Source organism: Metopolophium dirhodum, chromosome 6 (assembly GCF_019925205.1).
Source record: "Metopolophium dirhodum isolate CAU chromosome 6, ASM1992520v1, whole genome shotgun sequence".
Lineage (NCBI taxonomy): Eukaryota > Metazoa > Arthropoda > Insecta > Hemiptera > Aphididae > Metopolophium > Metopolophium dirhodum.
The window spans coordinates 26825780-26841694 of record NC_083565.1 but is presented as its reverse complement, the minus strand read 5'-3'; the positions used below and the strand labels follow the sequence as shown (position 1 = coordinate 26841694).

The 15915-nt window shown below is 41.2% G+C and overlaps 2 protein-coding genes across 2 annotated transcripts; both read right to left on the bottom strand.

Annotated features, from left to right (window-relative positions):
- Positions 1 to 6797: 6797 nt before the first annotated feature.
- Positions 6798 to 9755, bottom strand: LOC132947599 (uncharacterized). Its single transcript, XM_061017888.1, has one exon. The coding sequence runs from the start codon at positions 9753 to 9755 to the stop codon at positions 6798 to 6800; it is 2958 nt and encodes a 985-aa protein (XP_060873871.1).
- Positions 9756 to 10236: 481 nt separating this feature from the next.
- On the bottom strand, positions 10237 to 11898 carry LOC132947598 (uncharacterized). The gene has a single exon (XM_061017887.1). It carries the CDS (start codon positions 11896 to 11898, stop codon positions 10237 to 10239), a length of 1662 nt encoding a protein of 553 aa, XP_060873870.1.
- Between the last annotated feature and the right edge of the window lie 4017 nt (positions 11899 to 15915).

Here is a 15915-nt window from a genome sequence, read left to right as displayed (position 1 = left end):
AGGCCCTTCGCCTGGCTTGGAAACAATGTTTCTTGTGGGCCGCCTTCAGCTTTCTAAACTTGGCGCGCGTAGCCCGACGCACCAATGCGCTGGTAGCGTTCCTGAGTCTCGCATTCCAACGGCCGAGGGTGCTCAGTTCTCGACCCAGTGTATCGTTCCACAGTGCCCGTAACAATGCCCATCGAGCTGTGTGGCGTGCGTCCGGCCGACGCGCGCGTGTACCTCGCGTGCTCGCGCTCGCCGGCCGCGCGTTCGCGACATATGTGGATGTCCTCGCGGGGGCTGTCGGGAGTAGCGCCTTAGTAGAAGGGGAGTTACTTGACTGGGTCGAATCCAGCGCTCGCCGACGCGGTTATACGAAACCCACCGATCTATCTCGTACGAGAGCAGCCTGGCGCCAGGGCGCCCTGACGTAACCCGTCGGAGGGATGTTTCCGCGTCATCCAAAGGCGTGAAGGAGCCGCCCTCGCGACATATGTATAAACCCCCGAGGGAATGGTCTTATAACTCCCCGTCACACAGTGGTTAGAAATGTATCGTTCCACCACGGAGGGGGTCTGTGCCTGCTTTCCTTCAGTTTTCTCATGTGCTTATCGCACGCTTCCCTCAGTACGTCCGAAAGCGCTATCGTACAACTTTCGACGTCCGGGCATTCGAGGTCCCTTATCCTCGTATCTCTCAGGTCTCCTAAGGTCTTACAGAATCTGGTCCAGTTCGTCTGGCTGTAGTTATAGCCTCGAGCGTTCTCTTCTGGACAGACGTGCGCGTTTTTCCGCGTGATGATGTCGAAACGGATTAGGGCGTGGTCGCTCAACGTTAGGTCGTGAGTGGCAGACCAGTTCACGACTCTGACGTTGTTTGACAACAGAGTCACGTCCAGGCTCGCCGACCCGCGGTTCCTGAACGTCGGTACGCCCGGCCGGTTATGAACTCTTAGGTTCCTTTGGCTAATAAAGTCTACCACTATGTCACCTCGCTTGTCCGGCCTGTCGTCGTGCCAAACCGTGGACCTCGCGTTCACGTCAGCCCCCACAAGTATGCCGCCGTCCAGTCCGTCCATCACAGAGTTCAGGGCGTTGACACACCTCTGGGTGGGCTTCGAGAACTGGAAGTAGGACGATATCAGCGTGAGCTGAATACCGTCCCTTGCGATTGTGGCCACGGCATTATGCGAGGTACTTAACTGCCTTTGGCCCAAGACACATATGGCTTGGTTCACTATAACGACCGCGGACTTGGGTTCGCAGCCGCTAGCTATCACCTTGAAGGGGCGCCTGTCTAGCAGGTAGACCCATTTACCATCGGTTGCGGGCTCTTGTATCAAACAGATATCTATGGTCTTGCTTACCAATAATTGTTCGATTTCATGCATTACGATCTTCGATCTAGCTGCGTTTATCTGAACTGCTTTAATTAGCGTCTCGTCTTCCCTTAGGACCGCAAGCCTGCCAATGTCCGCGTTGATTATGCAGTCAACTGACATAGCCGTTCCTTGCATTTCACCATTCTCAGTTCGAGCTTGCCGATCTTCGGGGCTGTCTGTTATATTATCGCGTTCGAGGACCAAGCGACCTATGCCAGGGTCGACCCTTTCTTTTTGAGGTCTGACTCGCGCTGGCCTTTTCCGCCCTCTCCTCCACTTGCCATTCTTTTTGCGTGGCGGTGGGGTCAGCACGGTGGCGTCGACTGGAGTGACGCCAGCGTCCCGGCCCGAGAGGGGGTTATCTGTCGACGGGCTGCTCGGCTCCGCCTCTAAAGAACTAAGTCTTATACACGTTGGTGGTGGGACCCCGCAATCCGAATTCCCACCTACCGGGCCTTAACCCGACGGGGTGTCTTTATTCTGTACCATCGTGTTTCATAAGATTAGTAGTCTGCATTAAACGGCGCGCGACCAGGGCGCCGAGTTCTCGCCATATCACCAGGCGAGTCGGTTCGGAGATGCGCCCTCCGCTGGCGTCGAGAGATTGGAACGGTTTGATCTCTTCCGCCAGGAACGCATCTTTGCTCATAGCTAATGCGAACCATCTATCGGTCAAGGTACTCATGAGGGATGTTCGGAGAAGTAATCACCCGACGCGACGCCTTAAGCATGTAGGAGCTAGCGTCGGCCTTCTGTGATTCTCATCTCACGCACTCCAGCGAGTCACTCGTCGGAGACGCCGTGATTGGATCTCGTGTCACCGGTTGATTCACGTAATCAACCGTAAATGGGACGATTGGCTCGGTGTTAGCAAACTTTATAAGTCAGTATCCATCCGCCGGCGACGTGGACGCCCCGGCCTCCGGCAAGCGCCGCGGTCCGTCAACCCCGCGGCGCCCAGCGAAACACACATGCCCCACCTCCTTGGCTGTGGTTTCGCTAGATATCCATATTACAATATAATTATCTTTGAAATATAACATATTTTTGTCACACCTGCACCGAAAGTTTGGTTTTTGATAGCGGTTGAAGCGTTGAAAAGCGTCCTTTTTCCGGCCTTGTGGAAATCCCCAAAAGTGCTGCTCCGCTCATTTATTGACGTACGACGCACGTATACCCTGCACAAACAGTCACTGAAATCTATACCACGGTTGTCGGTTCTCCACAAATTATAAACTTTTGGTAACATTTCATAGGTAATTGTATTATAACCTCTATGCGTCACGCTTAAAATAAATAAAACCAAATCGTTTCTTTAATGAAATATATTATTGTCGTATAATTATAGTCTAGTTGTTGCATAGATCCTTGCATTACCTTTGCCGTTATCGATGAAAGCAGAGACGTGACAAAAAATAGTATGTGTGGCTCGTGCGGGAAGGAAATTTCGGTCTTGGGCGCCCGCGACTGAAATAGCTCACTTCCCGCCCTTGCCACACAATATACTATTTTGTTACACCTGCACCGAAAGTTTGGTTTTCGATAGTGTTTGAAGCGTTGGAAAGCGTCCTTTTTCCGTCCAGCGGGCGGTAAAGTGAGAATCCCTAAAAATTACGGGCGGCAAAGTGGGTATCCCAATTAATGTCAGACGGTAAAATAAAAATCCCCAACAGTGCCGGGCGATAAAATAGAAATCCCCAAAAATTCTGAGCGCACAAATCACGCGCGTATCCCAGACACTGCACAACCAGACACTGAAATCTATATCACGGTCCTTATAAAACATAACATTTTGGATACATCGTATAGTCATATTATAACCACCATGCATGACGTTTGAAATGAATAAAACCAAATCGTTTCTTTCATAAAATATTGTTGCCGTCTGGTTGTTGCATAGATCCCTGCATACCCTTTGCCATGATCAATGAACACAGATGCGTGACAAAAATAGTACGGGTAGCTCGTGCGGGAAGGCAATTTCAGTCTTTGGCGAAATGCGGCCCTCGCCTGCGGCTAGTGGTGCACACGTCGCCCGTGACTGAAATATCTTACTTCCCGCCTTCGCCACACAATGTACTATTTTACTAACCATTAATTATTTCATAACAAGAACAACGTCAATGTTTCTGTAAGTATCATTATAATAATTGTTTTCTTACTAATCATAATGTGATCAATTTCCTACTGTAAAATTATTATGTATATAAAAGTTAGTTGGATAGATATTTTAATTATATGCAAATATAAAAAATTAATTACGTTTCACTAATTTTTAAATTGTATTGGAATAGTTATTATAATAGACAATAGTTGCAATTATTAATTGTAATTGTAATTAATGTTTATCTAATGGCTGGGCTCCTTCTATAATTTTGTTCGAGAATAGGAGATGAAAGTTACCGTGATGTCATCGTGTTGAGGCTTGGAGCCTAAAATATTATTGTATTTTTCTGACTGATAACACGTTGCAGTTACTATGCCAACAAAACCAAATAATAACGAAGATGAAACTTATGTTATTAAATTTATAGGTTGCCCCTAATAACCGATGGTTAATAATAATAGGTGGACATCATTATACTTTTTTATATTATGTATTAAATTTACAAAATATATACATAAACATGTACGGTGCACCGATATATTTATATGCAGTGTGTGGATTCTCCGTTTATTTTCAATCATGTATTGTATAGCATTTTACTTTTATTCAATTAGTAATTATTTACTTTTATTCAATTAGTAAGCATAACAATAATGAATCATTGAATAAGGGGGAGAGCAGTGAATTAAATAAGAGAATAGAAGTTGTTGAAACTGCTTTTGCTTGCATATTCCCATTTTTTCTGATTTGTTTTTTTTTTTTGTGATCATTATTAGTGACTGTACATAAAATAATTCATGACTATGAGTGACTGTACATAAAATAAATGGCGGAGCGCTCCTGCATATGCACATATAAATGACAATTACGCGGCATTTTACACGATGATTAGGTACACATATGCTTTTTAGTGAAACACTGATACTTAGTTTCATATTTCCAATAATATACGTACATTTCCCCACTTTTACCAATTTCAATTTTTCAATAATATAGCTTAACGAGTGACATTGTAGTATGACCACTCATTATACAAATCTAAGAGAAGAAGTTTATCTAGGCCTTTATATGAGTCGATTTTCGATATTTTATATTAATTTCAATGCCCAATATTAATTAGCTCTAAATCTTGTGATATTTAAATTTTTGAATTTGAATTATTGAGTTTAGTAATTAAAATATCGAACATGTACTTGTATATAGGCACAGATTATCTTATCTTCTAGAATGTTGATGTAGAGGGACAGATGATGTCCTACTACCTATTTATGTATTGTGCAAATGGTTCACCACAATGACGTGGGGATAACACATGAGGGAAATAAAAAAATGGTTTCTAGTTCTTACATATTTTGGAATCCCGTATTTTAGTTTCACTTCTCTAAATATTTTAACAAATTAAATATATAGTTAAATCATACAACAGAAGACTTATTGGTGTAAATTATAAGATATAATTACTGAAGACTTTAACTTATATAATTATATAATATGTACCTATTACAAATATATCTTTTACACTCATTTAATATTATAGTTGTATAAACATTAAATGCATTCTATATTTATTATCTATAATATTGGTTGATAATATTTTTAAATATTACAAAAAGTCGATGTTTTTACTTTTTTGAAACATCATCATATGATATATATTAATATAATAAATTGCAGCGCAATTTGGAAATAATGGTATGATAGATTGGGGCAAAAAAACCAAAAGTAAGTATTTAAGAATGATGTTTGAATAACATAATCATTTTTGATAGTATGTATTTCATTCATTTGCTCTTCATTTTTAATAGGTTTTCTTATAATATATTATTAGACATTTTGTGTATACCTAAGATATAAATTTCATAGATTGATTGAAAAACTAACAAATTCAGTATAATGCAAGTAACACATCATGAATTTCACGGTTAATCATTTTTATTGGTCCTATTTATTGTAAAAGACCCAAAAATATGGATGAGCGATTTCTATTTTTGTAAACTTTTAGTATCGTCTTCCTTAATTTTTTCACCAACATAATTTACATTCTAATATAAATAGTAATTGTTGCGCCATCAAACTCCTACCTTGAGGCGGTTAATTTGACGACTCGCGTCGGTTAGTAAACTCATGTGTGTGGAACAAAAAAGTCAAGACAAATTTTGACTGTAGTGATAGGAACCCGTATTTTGGTTTATTACATAACAATATAATCTAACAACAAACACAAGAGAAATTATGTACTAAGTTCCTACGCGCAATACAGATAATCAGAAAGAAAAACAATAAAATAATATACAATATTGAGTAGGTACAGAAAATAACAACAACACAAAAAATGATACGACCGTGAGATTGATTACGGCTATTGACGGCGGCTCTCGTACAATTACTAGTGTACAGCGTACGGTGATCCGACGGAGTGGTATCAACAGGCTTGGCGACGGTGATAACGGCAACGAGGCAATAAACCCACCGTTTAACGTGATAGGACGGCAGGTAACAACGGCACGTACGATGTTCGCTCGCGGCGGCCCACAATTACGTAACTTTCGTTACCGACAGCGGCGGTCGACGCGACGTTCAAGAATAACTCGTAGTACACGGCAGCGGAACAACGAACAACAAATTGACGATCGTCAACAGTGAGGGACAGCAAGAAGACGGGTCCACACGACGAACGGCAACAACAGCGTTAAAACTTTAAGACGTAATTAATGACGCGTTTTAACAGACGACAGACGCGTACACCAGTCGTGCAGGTCCGGAGCATACTAGAGTGGTGGCGGGACATTGTACGCCACACAAAAACTGGCGGCACAGATAGCTGATAGCGATAATCGCCGTTGACCGGTGCGATTTGCCACCGGGACCAAAGTCCACAGGTAATCGCGGACTTGTGCACACGCACGCAAAAACCGGTCAAAGCGGCTGCGACGTTGATAGTCTAAGTCTTCAACATTCTCCCCCATGGGAGGGTGCGATGATCCAGCCTCACATCTTTTGGTCACAAGGTCTCTTTCGCTGATTGATGGCGTATTTCCTGGAACGGCATGTGGTGGAATTGCGGCATAACAGAGGCCACCGTCATATGGGACCGTAATCAAGCACACAGAAGTTAACAGGTTTTTTCGTTTCTTACTTACAGTACACACCCCACAAAGTTCTAACCAAACGACTTATCGTAGCAACATTTGGGTTACAGATTTAAAAAAAATTTTTTTTTTTTTATAAACTAACATCAAGGAACAGAAAAGAAATAGAGAAGTGTTTAAATATGTTTATGTAGGTTCATTGTTTAAGGAAAAGGATTGCAGCCATCTAACCTAACCTTTAATCCGTGGGCAACAACACCAACTTAACGACCGGACGAGTTAACTCCCCCGTGGACGTTAGTATCTTGGCGACTCGTATCACGCCGTCTTGACCAGGATTCACTTCCAGAATGCGACCCAGTCGCCACGATGTTGGAGGACTTTGGTTATCCTTGATCACGACCATTTGTCCAACCTGAATGTTGGGCACATCCGTTGTCCACTTGACCCAAACTTGAAGAGAAGCCAAATATTCCGTAGACCAACGACGCCAGAATGATTGGTGACATTGATGTAGCAACATCCATCGTGTCAGCACATTGGAGCGTCCTTCAGGAATGTTCAAATCAGGAACCGCCAAAAGTGGTTGCCCGATAAGAAAATGACCAGGTGATAAATAGTCCAAATCTAAGGGAGAGGCAGTCATTGGAGTCAGAGGTCTGGAATTTAATACAGCCTCGATCCGACACAGTAAGGTTGACATGTCCTCCATGGTAAGGGTATGATCACCGACGGTTCGTACGAGGAGCGTTTTAAAAGAACGCACAGCCGCTTCCCATAGGCCGCCAAAGTGCGGTGCTGCGGGTGGATTGAAGTGCCACGTGCAGAAAGAATGAGATGACAGTAGATGGTGATTAGCTGGATCGTTGATGACCTCAAACAGATATTTTGACGCACCTTTGAAGTTGGTTCCACAGTCGGAGTACACGTCTGTTGGAAGACCACGTCTGGCAACAAAACGATCAAAGCCGGCTAAAAAGGCTGCTGTAGATAGCTCTGTTACAATTTCCAAATGCACAGCCTTGGTGACCATACAGACAAAAACAGAAACGTAAATTTTATACTGTCGGGATTTTCGCAACTTACTCTCACGCATTGGCAGTGGGCCAGCATAATCTACTCCAACTTTTGAAAAGGGTCGACATGCTTGGACTCGTGAACTGGGAAGATTACCCATCACGGGATGTGGCGATTGGGCAATAGCTCTGACACATGGAGTACATTGACCGATCGCCTTTCGAATTATCGATCTCATCGATAAGATCCAAAATTGACGTATGATTAAAGACGTGATGACTCGGGGACCTGAGTGGCACGTAACTAAGTGCCAGTGGCGTGCAATTAACAAAGAAAGATGTGACTCCTTGGACAGCAGCATCGGATGTTTTTCCGCATCATCTAAATCGGACTTCAGTAATCGGCCACCAACACACACAATATTTTGCGAATTCAAAAATGGCCGTAGACTAGATAATGGGCGAGCTGCACCACGGCCACGTGACAGATCCAAAATCAGCTCAGGAAACCAACGTTGTTGAGAAGATTGTACAATTACCATTAACGATTGATTTATCTCTTCACGTGACAAGAAATTACACAAGCCGATAAACCTGCGCATCCAAGCGACGACCTTGATCATATTGAGGAAAGACGAGAAGCGACAGAACCATTCTTTATTTGAGGTAACTTGAACGGCCAGCGACACGGGTTTGAACTCTGGTAGTTGTTCAACAGGAACCGAAGGGACCAGCATGCTCCAAGTTTCACTTGGGTTTTTTAGGAACGTAGGGCCGGACCAATACAATGCATGTACGGATAGCTCCGAAGGAAGTATTCCTCTTGAAGCACAGTCCGCAGGATTTTCAGATGAGCGTACATAGAGCCAGCGGCATGACGGAATAAGTTTACGCACCTGATGTACATGGTTTGAAATAAACACCTTAAAGGAAACATGCGAGTTCATTAACCAGGCCAAAGCGACTTGGGAATCGGACCAGGCGTAAAGTCCGTTAATCATGAGTTTCCCATCGAACATTTTTAATATGCGCGCCATCCATCGAGCGAGCAAAACTGAAGCACATAATTCAAGTCTCGGGATGGATACGGTTTTCATCGGTGCCATCTTTGTTTTGGATCCAAGCAGGAACACAGACACGTCGTCGTCTGAAACTGTTACCCGAAGGTATACCACTGCAGCGAATCCGCGTTCGGAGGCGTCACAGAATCCACACAATTCGACGTATGATTGACGTTGAGTAGCGACATAGCGTGGAATCTTGATCGCAGATAAAACCGGTAGCTCATCCGTAAATGTTTTCCAATTTTGACATAATCTCGGAGGTAAAGGGTCGTCCCATGCCAATTCCTCTTCCCAGATTTCATGTAGGATATGTTTAGCATAGAAGGTCACCGGCGCTAAAAACCCAATAGGATCAAAAATGCGCGCGATAGTCGATAGAATTGCCCGCTTTGTGACGACGGTGGTGGTAGAATGGCCGTTGAATTTAAAAATGTCTTTGGCCGGATCCCACTGCAGCCCCAGGACCTTGGTGGTTTCACAGACGTCTTCATCGAAGCTTAGACTTTCCATGACACGATCCTCCGGCGATACAGCTTCTAACACAGATACGGTGTTACTCGACCACTTCTTCAACTCAAGACCAGCACGTTTCAGGACGGAGCACAGATTTGACTGTAAAGTCAACAATTCATCCTCGGTGTCGGCACCAAGACAAATGTCATCCACATAGGTTTGTTCCCTCAGCCCCAATTGTACTTCAGGAAATCCTGTACAATCATTTTCAGCAATATCCTTTAAGACTCTCAACGCCAAAAAGGGGGCACTATTGATGCCGTATGTCACGGTATTGAGCTGATACTCTTTCAACTCGTCTAGTGGAGAAGGCCTCCATAGGATGTGCTGAAAGCGACGGTATTCTGGCAGAACGAGAATTTGCCTGTACATCTTGCAAACATCTGCAGTAAAGACGAACTGGTGAAGTCGGAATCGAAATAGAATGTCCACGATATCCAGCTGTAACTTCGGACCGGCGTATAGACATTGATTTAATGACAACAGAGAGGCAGCCTTCGCCGATCCATCGAATACCACTCGGATTTTACTCGATGGACAGTTGGACTTGAAAACAGGGTGATGCGGAATGAAGTAGGCACCAGGTTCAGTAGCAACTGACATATGACCTAAGGTTTCATATTCGCTCATAAAATGTTTGTATGCGGTATATAGCACATCGTCGTTTTAAAGTTTCCGCTCCAGGTTTTGAAAACGACGTTCGGCAATATTGCGAGAACCAGGAAATGTTTCATCGCGGTGTTTCGGTATGAATGGCAAAGGAACTAGGAATCGACCAGAGTTGTCTCGACGGCTTTCAGAAGCATAAATGGACTCACATTGTCCATCACTAGTAAACGTAGTAGGAGCTTCATCCGGTTCTTCGAGTTGCCAAAAACGTTGGACCAGCCCTTCCAGTGATACTGACAGGGATACAGCGGTGTTACAATGGTACTGTTGAACAGGGAGTTCGCCTATCAAGACCCAACCAAAGACTGATCCGTATGCGACAGGTAAAGAATCATCAATTGACACCCGTTTTCCATCCATGATTCGAGCAAACACGTCTGCTCCCAGTAGCATATCAATAGGATGATAATTAAGATTAAGCAAGATGGGAATACTTGTCCTTGATAAGCTTCGGTAGATGTTGAGATGGCATATTTGAAACTATAGTTGGCATGACCCAAGCAGTTAAGGAAAATGTTGGGTCCGTAGTATGTCTGGGCGTCATATAACAATCGACTTTTCCTGATATTGCTGGTATCGATACGCCAGTCAAGCCAGTTATCGGTGCGGTCCATCTACTTCTTTTTAGTCCCAGACGATCCACATAGGCGATGGACATGGCGGAGATCTGAGAGGCAGAGTCAATAAGAACTCGAACAGATTGCATATAACCAGAGCGATCACGCACGTGAACTAAGGCTGTTCCCAAAAGTACAGTTGTTTTGTTTAGTGAGTTCGTAATTGAAGAGGTTGTTGACGCTGTGACAACCGGAGTCGAGTCAGAAGACGACGAGGGCTTACTTACGGGGTGTAATAAAGTGTGATGACGACCAGAACACTTAGTACACGGTTTGGCTGTTTTACAATGATTAGACCAATGAGTTGAATTAAGACACCGAAAACAGATCCTAGTCTTACGGGCGACGTCATACCTCTCATCCAGAGACATTTTTGAAAACTCATTACACGCGACTGATGCATGGCTTCCCGAACAGAACAGACACTTTGATGAGGCCGAATCATCAGTCTTTGAAGACAGCAACGAAACCTTCGAACCTTTTGATCCAAACCTAGTTGGAACTGGTTTCGAATGACTATGAGTGTGAGTAGGATGTTTTGGAACATTAGAACAGTGGACTGCCTCCAGAAGCGATACACGGGCCTTGACGTATGCAGCAATATCCGAAAACTCAGGAAATTCAGCATTATTCGTCTCTTCAAATGCCTTGCGAGTGAACAACGGTAAACAGCGCGCAGACAATGCGAACAGGAGAAATTCACCGAGGTGCGGAATATTCAACGATTTAAGCACTGACACGTGGTCCGAAAACAAACTTATAAAATCTTTTAAACTTTCTACTGTTTCTTGTGAATGGACAGGGGCAGTTATAAGTTTGTCGACGATAATTGTCGCTAACTGCCTTGGCTTGTCAAAACGCTCAACCAAAGTTGACCAAGCAAGGTCATAGGTGCTCTCAGATACCAGGATGTTTCTTACGGCATAAAGAGCTTTACCGGTAAGACACCCTAAGAGGTAATAGAACCGTTCTATATTTGTAAGCTCGGTATCTTTCACAACACGTACGGTAAAACGATCATGAAAAACCGGCCACCCTGACAATTCTCCGTCAAACGACGGCAATGGAATTTCCGGTAGACGTGATGACCGTTGAATTTTGGGTGGAACGGCATCCGGAGTCTCAGTCGGTGCTAAAGCTTCAGCAACAGAAATAGATTCGTCGACAAGAGCACGAATTTCCGACGGAAGTACTTCACTATATTTCGCGTATGTGCCCAACGCGATCATACACTCAAGCGCCATGCTATCCTCCAATTCAAATTGCGTCCACAAGCTATTTAAGCTGCGAGCGGCGACTAAGAATTTTGGAACTACATCACTATTAGTGGATGCTTTCACGGACAATGAATGAATCGCGCGAATACTTGCTATAGCACTATCCCGTTTAAATGTCGCTTTGATTCGACGTCGGTCTACTCGCTCCTGTTCTTTAGATTCTTTATCTTCAGGGTCCGGCATTATGGTAAGGATAGGAAACGAAATACTAAGCTGGAGGAGTACCTATACAATTACCTAACTAACGTGTGTATTCAACTCAGATGTGAATGAGAAAAAATCTACAATATTTTTTTTTTTAACAAGTTATACTACAGAATAGCTATAAGTACTACAGAGTTATACTATTTATACTAGTTATACTACAGACACATCAAATAATATTGCATTACACTGAATACAATGCAGTAACAAGTTTATTAACAGAACGCTACTAATTTTTGTGGTAAAACCACGCTCTCTGCTACCAAATGCTGCGCCATCAAACTCCTACCTTGAGGTGGTTAATTTGACGACTCGCGTCGGTTATTAAACTCATGTGTGTGGAACAAAAAAGTCAAGACAAATTTTGACTGTAGTGATAGGAACCCGTATTTTGGTTTATTACATAACAATATAATCTAACAACAAACACAAGAGAAATTATGTACTAAGTTCCTACGCGCAATACAGATAATCAGAAAGAAAAACAATAAAATAATATACAATATTGAGTAGGTACAGAAAATAACAACAACACAAAAAATGATACGACCGTGAGATTGATTACGGCTATTGACGGCGGCTCTCGTACAATTACTAGTGTACAGCGTACGGTGATCCGACGGAGTGGTATCAACAGGCTTGGCGACGGTGATAACGGCAACGAGGCAATAAACCCACCGTTTAACGTGATAGGACGGCAGGTAACAACGGCACGTACGATGTTCGCTCGCGGCGGCCCACAATTACGTAACTTTCGTTACCGACAGCGGCGGTCGACGCGACGTTCAAGAATAACTCGTAGTACACGGCAGCGGAACAACGAACAACAAATTGACGATCGTCAACAGTGAGGGACAGCAAGAAGACGGGTCCACACGACGAACGGCAACAACAGCGTTAAAACTTTAAGACGTAATTAATGACGCGTTTTAACAGACGACAGACGCGTACACCAGTCGTGCAGGTCCGGAGCATACTAGAGTGGTGGCGGGACATTGTACGCCACACAAAAACTGGCGGCACAGATAGCTGATAGCGATAATCGCCGTTGACCGGTGCGATTTGCCACCGGGACCAAAGTCCACAGGTAATCGCGGACTTGTGCACACGCACGCAAAAACCGGTCAAAGCGGCTGCGACGTTGATAGTCTAAGTCTTCAACAGTAATAGACACAGATATTTAGGTGAATTATGTAGGTTGTCCAATAAAAATTGTAATAAGTTATCTAAAATCTAAATGATAACTCATAAACACATTTAGTGAAACTAATATAATCAATTTATAATTTATTGGTTAGATTTATATAATATGTTTAATATTATACTCTCTCATGTATTGTTAATTTAATTTAATGTTGCACAAAAATAATAAAAATATATATATATTAAAAACACAACAATCTTTAATTAATAGTTGTGTTTAATAAATATAAGTTTTTTTAAATTGTATACAGAATACATTTTTATTTTTGCTATTTTTCGTGTTTTAGGGCATATTTTAGCGCTTATTTTAAGATTTTTTAGGTCATTTTTTATTTTTTTTTTTTTGATCTTGAGCCAGGTAACTAAAGCCATTAGCTATTTTTTTGTTTGTAGGATTTTATGTTATAGTAGGAGCCCTCCTCCACACATGTGTGTTTGTTTTGGCAGAATTCTTGATTTGGGCACCCGTAGGTATCTGCCATGCCCGGGTGAGGGATAGCGGCACTTGTTCTCCGGATACTGAGTCTTGCCGAAAAAAATTCTGCCCATGACTGAGGAATTGAACCAGCGTCGGCCACTCCGACCCTCCTTTTTAGGTCATATTATGGCGCATATTGCAGTTATTTTTAGTGCTATAAAATCCGAGCCCTGGTCATGGGTGTTTCTGATTATTATATAATGTTGATTACATATTTATATATCTAACGAGTGCCTACACATCGTATAATCTTATAGTGTGTAAAAATGGCGAATTTTTCGTTGTCTTGACTTATTGCCAGATATTCATTTGATAGTGAAATAAAAATTTAATTATTATTTGTTATGGGTACCTACTGGGAAGGGAGTTATGTGATATATAATATAAGTATCTAACTTACACAAAGGAATATAATATAATATATAGTATAAATTAAGTAGTATGGAAGTTATTTATTTTTTATAGATTTTGTGGGATAGATAGCTGCTTAGGAAGTAATTTTTCGATTTGTTTTGGCTGCTTTATTATTGTTTTGGGATTAATTATTGAAGAATGTGGTTGTCCGTTCGATTCCAAATTATTGACTCAATGAGTTCCCCAGTCCCCTGATTAAATTTGATCAATATCAAATATGTTATGTTAATGTCTGCGAAATGTTTATCGTTTGTATATTATATTCTGTATGTTATCATTAACATTACGTACCAACTGGTCTAACGTTGTTTTTAATACGTACAATTCTCCAGCCCCACCCATTCCTAATTTTCAAAACTTTTCTATGCCAATATTTAGCACGTGATTTGCATATATTTGTACGACAGTATCCGAAATTTGTACGGCACCGGTTCGTATGCAATAGTCAATTTTCAATAAGCGTGGCGGCGGAAACGTTTTTCCAGCCCCACCCACGCGGAAAAACTACTTTCCAAATCTTTTCTACGCCAATAGAAAATTGACTTTATCGGGTGAACCGGTGCCTTACAAATTTCGGAAAATATCGTACAAATTCATGCAAATGACGTGCTAAATATTGGCGTAGAAAAGTTTGGTAAATTAGGAATGAGTAAGGCTGGAGAAATGTACGTGTTTTTAACTTAATAGTATTTGAATCTATTGTTTTAGTTACATTGTTCAAAATTATATTTATTGTGCTTACTGCTCTAATCAGCTTGACTATTTCTATTTACTACTCCCAGGAAATCGATTAAAGTAGACTTGTTTCGAAGTATAATACTATTTTAAAACAGTTATTTGAAGAAGCAGCCCACCGGGAAAACTTCCAAATTCTCAGTGGCCCAATCCATCCCTGGCTTTGATTACAAGTGTTAAATATATTTTATTTAGTTAAGCAATTGTGTTATATATCAGATCGTTAAACTGTTGATAAACTTCCGAGATGTTTCCTATAGATTTGCTTTACAAAATGACATTGTATGACTTTATTAATTTCGATTAAATCCTCATATTTAATTTTATAGTTTGTTGTGTAGACGAAGGTTATTAACTTACCTAAAGTATCTGCGGTTAAATTTATTTTTGAACTGTACTCGTACACAGTACTTTTCAATTTTATAGTCCGTGTATTTATTATTTCCTTATTAAACAATGACAAGTAAGTATTAAAAAAGTAAAAACATTCTCGTAAAGTTGGAAAACATACACATTTGTGTAATTTCATTATATTTTATGAAACAGTGAATTTTTGTGTTTTTGTTGGTATGTTATTTGTAAAAATGTCCAGTTGATTTATATTGAAATGTCTTAGGAAGTTTATAGTTGGCTTCTGTTAAAGGATTCTAATTCTTTATTAGTGGAATGTTGTTTGTTAGGTATTATGTTATCCAATATAATAAATAGTTAATTTTCTCTTTGAAATTAGTCCATTAAAATATAATTTACACTATAAAACTGGACCAATGTCAACTATTATCGTCCTTTTTCTTTAATTTTTTTACCAATATTGTTTATTTTCTAAGGTGAAAATTAATAGACACATAGACATATAATAATAGGTGCTTCATACTTAAATTTACCTTACATTGGCAATCATATGTATTCCTTGAAATGGGCTGAAGCCTGAAATCGTGAGTTTTACACTAATTTAAATATTTTATATAGAATATTATAATAAACGCGGATGGAAGACCAAACTTGCACAATATGGTTAGTGTACATTGATTATTTATAGCATTGTGTTTTAATATTTATTAATATACATTGTACAAACAGGATGATAAAATATTTTACATACTATACATTGGTAATCACTAATCAGTGTCATGGAGTAGCAACTAGCATTCATTGTGGACTAGTTG

What these genes read in the sequence shown, in the direction of transcription:
- LOC132947599 (XM_061017888.1), bottom strand. Translation starts at nt 9,755, where the DNA reads ATGTCAGTTGCTACTGAACCTGGTGCCTACTTCATTCCGCATCACCCT.
- LOC132947598 (XM_061017887.1), bottom strand. Translation starts at nt 11,898, where the DNA reads ATGCCGGACCCTGAAGATAAAGAATCTAAAGAACAGGAGCGAGTAGAC.